The sequence below is a fragment of the Schistocerca gregaria genome, chromosome 3 (genome assembly GCF_023897955.1).
Source record: "Schistocerca gregaria isolate iqSchGreg1 chromosome 3, iqSchGreg1.2, whole genome shotgun sequence".
Classification (NCBI taxonomy): domain Eukaryota; kingdom Metazoa; phylum Arthropoda; class Insecta; order Orthoptera; family Acrididae; genus Schistocerca; species Schistocerca gregaria.
Genome location: NC_064922.1, coordinates 551,749,119 through 551,761,139, shown reverse-complemented (window position 1 = coordinate 551,761,139; position 12,021 = coordinate 551,749,119). Strand labels below are relative to the sequence as shown.

The following is a 12,021-nucleotide window of genomic DNA, read 5'->3' as shown; positions in this document are numbered from 1 at the left end:
AACTGTCATCTCTTTTAACAATCTGAATAATCTGTTTTGCCTCATCAAACAGTTTTGAACTTTTCATAATATGTGAAGCTAATGTGTATAGAAACTTGTAGTAATGTGATGGATGTTGGTTGTGCATCTATCTATCTATCTATCTATGTATCATCGTCATCCTCAGTTGTGTATTTGTGGTACAAGATCGCTTTCTATCTTTGTCTGTCCAGGTACACTACTTCCTCTTGACTTGATGCCACTCTACTCCTCTTTTTTCCATATACTGTTACAATTAAGTGACCAGTTTCCTGAACTGACCTGTAGGCATCTTAGGTTTCAAGGCTGTATGTAGTTAGGGGTAAAAAATAAGTAAGGTAAAAGTTTTTCTTGAGTTTTAATTCTGTTAGTGATTTCTGTGAAAGAATTGCCTTCTTGAGTTATGACACTACCAACATACTGAAAGTGGTCCACATTTTCTAGCTTCATTTCTTGATCAGTGTTCTCAAATTCTTGTTTGTTGAGTGCCATCACAACCATTTTTGTGTGGTTAAGTTTTGGGCTAAAATTGGTAGTCCTGCATTTTATTTTTTGGTGTATTTCTTCTTCTGTGCTCGTCCTCATCATCACATCTTATGTAACGGTAAATGCATTCAAAGTCATCGTCAGTTTTTGTTTCAGAGACATCGTTATTTCATCCATATAATGATGAGTTGAAGCTGTGACAATGCATTGCCCAGTTACACTCCTTTGCCTGTGGCAAACCAGTCATAGCAACCATCTCCTGTCTGCACGCAGCCTTGGCAGAAGGTGCACAATGTTTTTACTTTTTTGTGTCTATCTTGGCTCTAATAATGCATTCATTATGCTGTTCACACTATCGCACGCACATTCCTATGTTCTTAGCCATTATTAAACCTGTTTCTGCATTACCCATAGTCGATTGTGTGTTGATAATTTTATACAATTATGATATCTGCCTTTGAAAACAGATATTTCAAGTCATCCACAGTGAAATTATATGAAAATATCAGAGGAACACCTTTTGTGATACAATGCATTTCTTTGCAGGATCTAGTTTCTCTGTAAGCTTAAGAGTTTTTTTCACCCATTCTCTTCTGATAAATATATGCGTAACCATCCTGATTTACTTGTTCCATGGTTTTCTTAAATCACTACAGGTGAATTGTGACAAGATGGCTTCATAAAGCCCTATGACTCTGTACTGTATCCATGTCCCACTGTCTCTCATTTCAGTGACCATACTGAAATAAACGCAGCCTATAACATAAGTGTGATTTGTAACTATGCATTACAAGATGAACATTGATAGTGCTATGCACAAATATGCATGTTATCCAAATTTTATTTGATTTGAGGATGATATATCCACTTCTGTAGCTATATATGCACTTAAATTTGGACCATGCCTAAAAGTCGTTGGGTGGTGTAAAGTATTTTGAAATACAGCCCAGTGGAATAATGTCTTTCTTCAAATTTATCAAGACTGTGGTGTTCACCTAGAAGAAAATATTGATTTATTCCCTTGCTTTGGAGGGCAATAGTGCCAAAAATAGATACTGTCACACTGAGGAGTCCTTTGATGCGGGTGGTACTAAAAACTATTGATTTGACCAAATTACTTTTTCAATCCTCTGTTGTCAGTCCAAATTGAAACTCTGCCATATATGAGCTATTGACAGTTTGTCATGTATTCGTTTGACATTAGAAACTGTTGATGTAGGTACGTTTATAATGGCTGAAAGCTCATACCCAGACTAATTGTACAATAAAAGAATGACACCTTCATAGTACATCCTGTTGTGCTTCTTTTTCCTCTGTTATAATGAATGCAGACTATAGCCATTTGTACCTTTTTGTTGTTGATGTTTTTGTGTCCACAATAATCTTTTCCAATGGTGTCTTGATTATACAGTTTTGCTCACTTTAATGTAAGAACCTCATTTATTTTATTGATATTCATATTAATAAGTTATTTCATTTTGTTAATTTTTGTCACTTTATCTTTAGTGCAGCATTTGCTATTCTTTTTGCTTTTAGCTAACTGATCTGACACAGTTCTACATAGCTTCTGATTATGAATTGATGATCGATATTTTCAAGAATGAATTTAACTTTCTGAAGTCAGCGTGGCAGAATATGCTTGGCCGTCCACTTGTTGTGATGATAATAAGAAGTGTTCACTTAGGTATTTGTTGCATTTATAGTTTGGTGTTCAACAGTTTCCTCTTAAATATACTGATGCACCATACAGTGAATAATCCATTCTGATGTGGTATTTTGACAGAGTGGAAAAATAATAAGCTGAGATTTATCTACTAATAAATAGAAACCAATCTAAATTACCTGTCTGGAATGTGCAGCAAGTTTTGTGCTCTGGATGTGTATGTATGTCAACTAAACAAATTAATGTTGGTGGTAGAGCATGTAAACCTCCCCACTCAGCAAGTAATAGGACAATTAATCACTAGTTGCTGTCCCTTCTGAGTGACAGTACAACTGATCTGATACAGCATATATATATGAAGATACACTAAATACACATGCAGGAGAAAACTGATGATTCTGTTTTAGCCAAAGTGAATTTAATTCTTAGCAATTTTTTTCTATGCCAAAGTAATTCACTGCACCTGCTTTATGATGAAGTATTAATATGATTTGGATCCCAGTAGACCTGATGACAGTCATAAAAATAATAGTGTTTTACAGAGTTGCAGTTCTGTTTGAATGGAAGTTTAGAAGAATGTAAATCTGTGACTCATGGTCTGTTAATTGTGTTTGAAGAAGGGTTTCATGTGTACCATTATAAAATGTTAAATAGTTTGATTTTATTATTAAAATATCATCTTGTAGCTAGAATTTTAGAAACAGAGAGAGTGAAATCAACAGTAATATACTAGAGAAAATTAGCACAGAACTATACTAGAGTAAGTTAACACAACGTGGGGGTATTAGAGACAACACTTTTCCATGGGAAGAAAAGAAATCAATGATTATGGAATCTTGTCATTGTAAAAACATCATTTTTTATTATTTTTTTAGTAATATATTTGGCCAAAGAGGTGTGATTACTTGTCAGTAAGCAAAATGGGAGCAACTTTCGCAGACTGACAAATACACAATGTTGCACATGGCTTTAGCATCATTATAGTTGTTTCTTTCAACACCTGACTAGAAGACACTTCTTTAGTCACAAATGTTTCTTATATTTCATTTTTATTTTTACATTGAGTGTGTATATATCTTTTTACCTGAGTTTGTTTGGTATATTATTTTGGGCCTTCCCTTTAATACAGTCGTTAGGTCAGTTGGCATGACTTTTTAATACTTTTGATTGCATTTAAAATTTGAAAAACTAGTAGCACTTTTCTTCAGCTCAGTAATAAAAAGCATGTACTAAAATACTAGTATGTGTGTACATATGATGCATCTGTATTATGCACTAAATTTCAGAAAAAACTTGCTCAAGTGACATAGTGAAACAAGTTGTATGGAATATAAGTAGTTGTTTCTAACCATTTTATATCTCTAACTGATAATTGACATGCTATCTTATGTTCAAACTTTCGCATAAAACAAATCGTAATTAATATGAATATGTTCCACTGTCTCAAAGCAGATAGTAAACTTTTTCAAAATGTCATAATTATCCATTCAAGAAAAATTTTGTCAGAAGAATCGAAGAGGGAGAATTCTAGTAAAATGAATTTTCTTTGGCTTTTGCTGTTATCGTTTTTCTATTTATGTAGTGAAAACATTAATTTTTCTTCGCACAGAGTAAAAAAGTTGTTCATTTTTAATGTTGTATTGCATACATATAAATTTTTTGAATAGTTTCTTCAAAAGGGGCAACTCCATGTAAATTATGTGCTAAATTGTTTTGATAACTGTTGCAATATCTTCATTCACATTTGTTATCTTAATTTTCTGTTTGCACAACATATACAATACATTAAGAAAATGAAAAACTTAATTGTTGGGAACAAAACGAAAGAAATCCATGAACAAATTTTGTGTCAATGCTGATACTTAAAGTTCCTCTAGTAAGTTAACTGTTACTGAGTGCCGCATGCTTACTACTTCTGTCAACTGAAAGGCTGCAACTTTATATGCATTTAAATTTTTATCACATTAATTCAATCTGTGTTTCTCTTTTTTTAAATGAGGTACGTCCACAAAATAAGTTTCGTTCGGTTACATAAAACAAACATGTACAGATGCAGAAAAAATATTTATCGTACAAAAATCTACAACTGTTAAACTACTTTCCTACATAACTTCCAAAATTTTGTAGGCACTTGTCATAGCGTGGCACAAGTTTTTGTATACCTTCTTCATAGAGGGTTCCTTTCTGTGTTTCAACCATGAGGTATTGTGCAGCGCAATTTCTTAATGGTCTCGCAGTAAACATGTGCATTGATTGTTTGGCCTCATGCTAAGAAATAAATCAGCAAAGTGCCTTTTCTGTCTCAAAAAATGGTGCACAAGACTTTTCAAGATGTCAAGATTTGCTTAGGCTTAACCTTCAATGGGGATGAAGTGTGCCTCCATTCCATTGATTGCCGTTTTGTTTCAGGGGTGTTGTGCGATACTCAAGTTTCATCCCCCGTGACTATCTGAGTAACAAAACCATTGCCTTCTTCATTGTAGCATGTCGAAAACTGAAGTGCACTGCCAATCCGTTGTTTTTTGTGTTGTTCAGTAAGAATTTTAGGTACCCGACTTGAGCAAAGTTTTCGAAATTTCAGTTTTCAGTAACAATTTCATGAGTTAGTGATCGTGAGATTTGCGGAACTTCCATAGCAAGGGCATTAAGTGTAAACTTGTGGTTGTGCTTAATCTTCTCTTCAATTGTTTGAATCAGTTCATCAGTAACCACATACGGACGTCCACTTCATTCTTCAGTGTGCACTTGATTGCGTCCTTCATGGAACAGTCTGACCCATCTTCTAACCATTTATTCACTCATAGCATTTTGTCCATAAACCTCACAAATTTACCGATGAATTTCCATTGATTTAACTTTCTTTACATTTAGAAAACAAATCGCAGATCTGATTTCACACATAGTGGCATTTTCAATTACAGCTGACACTATAAAGAAGCACTACAAAGCAAATGTCGGCAGCAGTGATCTGAAAATGGCGTACATGTCTTCTCCTTGAGTCAGAGTAACTGCCGCATGTGCTCGGAACTGCGATCATAGGGCTGCCGCGGATAGAAATAGAAATGGAACTTACTTTGTGGACAGCCCTCGCATTAATTCATGCTCTGTACCTATGTGTATTTGCGGGAGCGTGTGCATGTGCATATATGTGTCCGTGTGCAAGTCTGTATGTGCAAGTGCCTGAGGGAAAACATTCACTCGTGCATATGTGCAATAGTGCATGCATTTGAATATATCACTGTATGACTGGTATTGTCACATTCCCATGTTTGTGCTTCCTTCATAAGTTTCACCTTTTAGATATTGTAGGTGTATTTTGTGCTCCTTAAATAATCCGTCCATGTCTTTTTTTTTTTTTTTTTTTCTACTTGATGAAGTTTAGAAGTTTGACACGGAACAATATTACACGGTAAATGATGTTGACCTGCTCATCAACAATTTCAAGAATGACCTAGCTTTTCTTACCATGAATTGGCGACACATGCTGGGGAGGCCGACAGTCACAATAATTGGCCACAATGGCTTGCTAGGTAAACGTATAATTTGATTTTTACAAAATAATTCCTTTACAAATATTACTGAATTTACGGGAAAACGCCTGAGAACAATTATGGAGTCGAATGTTTGTACTTTTACTGATTATGTACAGGAAATAATTGTATGAAGAAAACAATTAACCTTCATCCTTTTAATTAAAAGCTTTGAAGTGTTGTACATAAAATTTATGCTTATCACATTCCCTTATCATTAGATCTCTGTCCGCTGTATGACTGACACCCATATTTGTCTTTATGTCAAAGACACCATGTATAATGGAGTATTGCCTGATCTTTGAATATAAGCCTTTTTGGGCTACATATTCAGTTGTGGAAATGAGGGATGTTATTTTATTTAGTATAGCATGGATTGTGCACAGTCTTTACACGAAGGAGTGAAAACGTGCTGAGAGTAAAGTGCCTCTTGCAGCATTTAGCAGATAAGAAATTACTATAGACATAAAATTTTGGTAAGTCTGTCAAAATAATGTGAAATATAACTTTAACATTAACAATTGCCATTAATGGTATAAAAACTGGGCAAGTGTGAATAGGACTCCCACTCTAGACGTTCTGTACAAACTTAATTGTGTGTATAGATAGTTAATGCATAGGCTTTGATGAGTGTGCACGTGTGTGTGTGTGTGTGGGCGCCTTCTCAAAGGATTTGCCCAAAAGTTATTATTTTTCTTGTGCCTGTTATTGACAACTCATTGCATCTGCTATTTGGTGAGTGTTGTAATTTACCTTTTATATTCTAATTGTTATCCGATGCATTAAATAGTTACAGTCATTTGTTACAACTAGATTCATTTTGAATTGCCGCTTACTTTGTATATTTCCGCATAATCACTGTAAGCATTCCACAGAACATGGCAAAAACTCCCTAAAGTTAATTATTTTTTGGTACTGCTATTTTGTACTTAAGATAAGCATTTATTGAACATTCTAAATGGGCCTATTGTTCCATATGCTACACTTTTCTTTGCTTACCAGGTATTAGTATTTTGAACACCATAGATGCCTACTGCATCAAGCCAAATGGTGTAAACACCAGGGAATTCAGCCAGACATTGCCGTCCATGGGTCTCAAACTTGGAGTTTCTGAATTGGGGACTCGTGATCACTGCCAGAACTATCAGCTCTAAGCTCTAGCCATACAATTACTGCACACTACGACATTGAAATGTTGCGTGTCACCATATCTTGAGTTGACACTGAACAATAAAATTGCCAACTTCAAGGAGCAGTATGTGTCAATGGTGTGGATAGTTATTGAGGTAAAAAAAAGTGTAGACCTCCTGATCAGGCATAGTCCAAATTAAGAGCTACACACAGCATTTCAGCTAGACATTATAGAGGATCAGGAGAAGTGGTTAAACAAAGAAGTCATTGAAGTTCATAACGTAATTTGTCGATTAATAGTATTTAAAAAGAAAAAAGGGGGGAGGGGGGAGTAGCATTCTCTCTGATGATGATTGACTCACAAGTTGTCCTAGAATATATAATAGCTGGATTTATTTGGCTAAAAGTAAGACCAAATATCTCAAATCTTATGATGCTTTAACTGACAGAAATTTGAGCAAATCACTAAGAGCTGTAATGGTCCAGAAACATGTGGAAAATGTGAAATTCTCCATCTTTCTGAATAAATCTAATGCACTGGCCCATACTTCCATTTGAACTGCCTAGGTGAACATTAGGTGGGAATATGTAATGCCTCATCTTCCGTAAAGAGAAGGATCCAGGAGCTGAAGGTGCAAAAAACATATCATATACTAAGGTAAAGAAGGAATACAAGTCCCTTCAGCTTCCTACATCTGTCACAGCCACTGTCAATAAAAATACTGAGAATTTTTTTTTTAGCAAAGCCGACTCAGGCCATGGCTAATATAAATGCTCATAAAAGTGCCCTTGCAAAAATAAAAATTACCAACAAATCTGCTGTTGAACCAAAACAGTTCCACAGATCACCACAACTCCAGCACTTGGTGTTGCATGCCTGATTCTAAATTTGCACCATCATAAAAAAGGGAGAACTGATGAAATCCAGGAAAAAAATGACAACTACAAGATCATAAGTTGTTTACATCAGATAATGAGTTCTCTGTGACACACAATGAACTCAACTCAAATGGATCCACTTAGTTCTCCTCTTCCTGTGTTAGTAAACCATCAAGTTCACATATCTCACATTCTGTCCTTGCATATGCTGCTCAGTAGAAAGTGAACAATGAATTTGACTCAGTTGCCTACATCACTGTCTAAAGCTACTAAACAGATGGAACAGGACTCAAAAAGAAGCATGTAGCATGTTCAGCAGAGCAGACTGGAAATTTTACAGCCAACTGATTCTTTCCAAACACCAAAACAGTGACCAGAACTAGAAAGATCTTGCCACAAACATTTATTCCTAAGTCTTCAAGAGACGTCATATCCCACATATCCTATTATGGTATGACCAGTGTTGTTCTGCACTTGTGGATTAGTGTGCAACTATGCAATGGCTCAGACGCCAACCATCTGTTGAGAATCTTGCAACTTTTTGAATTGCAAAGGCAAAGTCTTGAAGAGCAATGATAGGAAGAGAAAAAACCATGGCATGTGTTCTTAGATTTGAAGTATCATACTACTACCACCACAGGGAAGCTACAAGAGAGATACCTGGCAAAACTGTCAGGCCAGCAGTAATTACTATACTGAAGCAGGGGTATCATTAAACTACACCAAGTGACTGTTTCAATTATGGCAAAATATTTTGTTTCAAACACTGTCACTATAAACCAGAATTCAGATTTTTCTTGCTGTAGAGCATGTATGGTGCTAGTTGGAACTTCTGTCCCAACAACACAGGAGTATAGGAGTCTCTGTTTTCATGCGGAATTTTTCCTTGTGCCTTATTTGAAGCCCAGGAGACTGCCCTGGCCAATCACTGAACCCAGTACAGCAGTTTTATAGAACCTTGAAAACCAGGCAGATAAATTCTCATTGCTGTTTATAATCTTGTTGACAGGAGGAAATTACTCTTTTAATTAGTAACTCCCATTGTGGGTTCAGATGAAAATGTTCAATCTGTGACAACCTCACCATGTGGAGGTGCCAGTACAATATTTCCAGCACAATTAATCTCTTGTTGGTATATTATCCATTACTGAGAGAGTCTATGACAATATTTGGAAGCATAATATCCTTGGACAACTTCACAGATTGGGCTTCTGGAGACACCTGCCCAGTGTCATGTAATCATTTGTGTCCAGCCACTTTTTTAGACATTAAATCAGATACACTTCACCAGAGAGAGCGAGAGACAAATAAGAGAATGGTGTCTGTTGGGAATGTATTTTAATGACGTATGTAATTGTTATAGCCATAAATACCATTACATCCAGAGTTAAGACTTTCAGCCAGTTGTTTGTGGATGACTTTGCTATATTCTGTTCTCTTTCTGGATTTGTAATAACCATTGGCCATTTGCAGCTAATAATGGGTGATTGGAGGAGTGGACACACAGGGTAGGTTACAAACTTTTATCACATACCACGTGTATAAATCAGTTTTAGTTGTTACATCACCTTTTTAACTTACTCATACTCTAAATGAGAAACACTGTTTTAAATCTTAAGAACTTGTTGACGTTTCTGGGTTTCATTTAAGTGAATATGCTTACATGAGTACCACATCCAATGGCCGCAAAGGCCAAAGATCTAAAGGCACTGCATTTACTAAAGTCATGGAGAGTAGGCTGAAAGTACCTGATCATAAAATTCTATACTGGCAGAGAGACATTTAGACCACCCCAATTCTGGCACTATTTGTTGAGACTGGTGAACAATTACCTGTTATCCAGTGGCTGCTTCTCATGATGATGCATAATACATAATACTTACTATCAATCCTGGGCTCACCAGCATTCCGTACTATTACTCGCCCTCAAGTTGAGTGAATAACTATGAACTGACGGTAATAAACAAGACCATTCGAGATTGACAATAAAGAGGATCTAATGGTGCAGTCTATATTATATTACAATCCTGCTCCAGAATTATTTGAGAAAGATTTGTACTGTGGACATAGTTAAGTGCGTATTTAATGAAATTTTAGCACAGCACCACAACTGCATTGTAGTTAACAGCAGTGAGCTGGACTCAGATGCATACTCTGGTATTCTCTGAGTGTGTGCTCAAGATATGTCTATCCATGGATACTGTGGTATTCTCTGAGTGTGTGCTCAAGATATGTGTACCTGCTGAATTCACTGTTTTTTTATGTTGGAGTATATATCTGAGTGTGAGGGCACTGAAGCAGATGGGGTGTAATTGTGGCACTAAATTCCTCATCTACTCTGACTCCCTTGGTACCTTTTAGGTTTCCATGTTGTACACCAAGGAGGTAAAGGAGTCCAGACAGGTCATCATATCCTACTCTTTCTACAGAGGTGGGTAGGGATGTGTTATTCTGCTGAGTAACATGGCGTATAGAATTCAGGGAAATGAAATAGTAAAGAATAACTGTGTGGGAGGTAATGTGGCACAGTGTGTGACGACAACAACAACAACAACAACAACAACAACAACAATAATAAAAATAAAATATACAGTGTAATGTGGAATCCGAACCAAGAGTCATTCCTGGTGATGCAGCTAATGTGGTACATGTTTTAGCAGTTAATGGTATTTCTGATCTCAAACTTTCTAGGTAGAAGACTTTAATGGTTAGACAGGCTCACAGGTTCAACTTTTCCGCTCTCTGTAATCTACCAGGCACTATATCAGTTCTACCATTCTGTCAGTGGCTTTTTACATTTGCTATAGGCCATGTTACATGTATTTCATTGTATCATTGAGGAAATATGAATAAATGCATCTAATGTTGGAACTGCTTTCAGCTTTAAACTGGTATTGAGGTATAATCTAGAGATATTCGTTGATTTCTATAATGCAACTTGAGTGAAATAAATGTAGAAGAAACTGCTGTGTACTATGCCAAAGCAAAAAGAAATTCTTTTCTTGGTCAGCATTTGTTGATAAAGAGAGAGAATGTAAATTTCATACAAAGAGATGCATACTTGATCAGTTCAGTGTTTATGTTGTTTATTCCTTGTGTCTTCCTGTTGTTAATTTTTCCTAACATATCTCCTTTATTTTTATTTTTTATTCTGTCCAATCTCACCTCTTTCAGGTGTTACTGTTTGTTCTCCTCAGATTCTACTTGTTCACTTCTCATTTGTCATAAACTTCCAGTAGTAATCTAATCATTGTAACTTACTTATCACTTTAATGTTCATATTACCTTCTGTATCATTATTTGAATACTTAATTATTTTATATGCAAATTCTTGTCTTCCATAAATATCGTATTCTACTACTGAAATTAATTTGGCCTAGATCTACTGTTTAATTGACCTCCAGAGTTGACTTGCTTCTGTCTTCAGGGTCATGTATTCATCATTACTTTCTGTTCTCTTGTTTTACAGCCGTCTAAGATTTTCAACTCTGTTCTCTTTAATTACTTTCTCTGTATCTAATAGCTCCCTAGGCAACATTTCCATCATTCTGGTATTTTAATTATTTTCTTTTATTTTTTTATTTTGCTGACTTGCCGAAATTTGCACTTTTTTTATTTGTCGTTATATTTATTCAGTCAGTCCTCACATTATTTTCTTATTAAGATTTTTGTGAGCAGGTAGATTTTTGACTTCTGTTTGTGAGTACTCATACCACAGGGAACTTTCTTTACTAAAAACAATCTGCAGACGTAGAATGCCACTACTTTACTGTGACTAATTGTCACTCTTAGTGCAGTATCTGTTGAGAGGCCAGACAAACGTGTGGTTCCTGAAGAGGAGCAGAAGCCTTTTCAGTAGTTGCAGGGGCAACAGTCTGGGTGATTGACTGATCTGGCCTTGTAACACTAACCAAAATAGCCTTGCTGTTATGGCACTGCGAACCACTGAAAGCACGGGGAAACTGCAGCTTTAATTTTTCCCGAGGGCATGCAGCTCTACTGTATGATTAAATGATGATGGCGTCCTCTTGGGTAAAATATTCCGGAGGTAAAATAGTCCCCCATTCGGATCTCCGGGCAGGGACTACTCAAGAGGATGTTGTTATCAGGAGAAAGAAAACTGGCGTTCTATGGATCGGAGCGTGGACTGTCAGATCCCTTAATCGGGCAGGTAGGTTAGAAAATTTAAAAAGGGAAATGGATAGGTTAAAGTTAGATATAGTGGGAATTAGTGAAGTTCGGTGGCAGAAGGAACAAGACTTCTGGTCAGGTGACTACAGGGTTATAAACACAAAATCAAATAGGGGTAATGCA

The 12,021-nt window shown here is 36.1% G+C and overlaps 1 protein-coding gene across 3 annotated transcripts in view; it reads left to right on the top strand.

Moving 5' to 3' along the window:
* The window catches only part of LOC126355058 (probable phosphorylase b kinase regulatory subunit alpha), a 215,166-nt gene that overhangs the window by 100,452 nt on the left and 102,693 nt on the right, over positions 1-12,021 (top strand). For 2 of the 3 annotated variants that reach the window (XM_050005223.1, XM_050005225.1), the window contains exon 11: positions 5,550-5,697. In XM_050005223.1, coding sequence (XP_049861180.1) covers positions 5,550-5,697 — 148 coding nt within the window. Of the gene's footprint in view, positions 1-2,040; positions 2,189-5,549; positions 5,698-12,021 lie in introns of all 3 variants that reach the window. The other variant, XM_050005224.1, reaches the window with a different exon arrangement.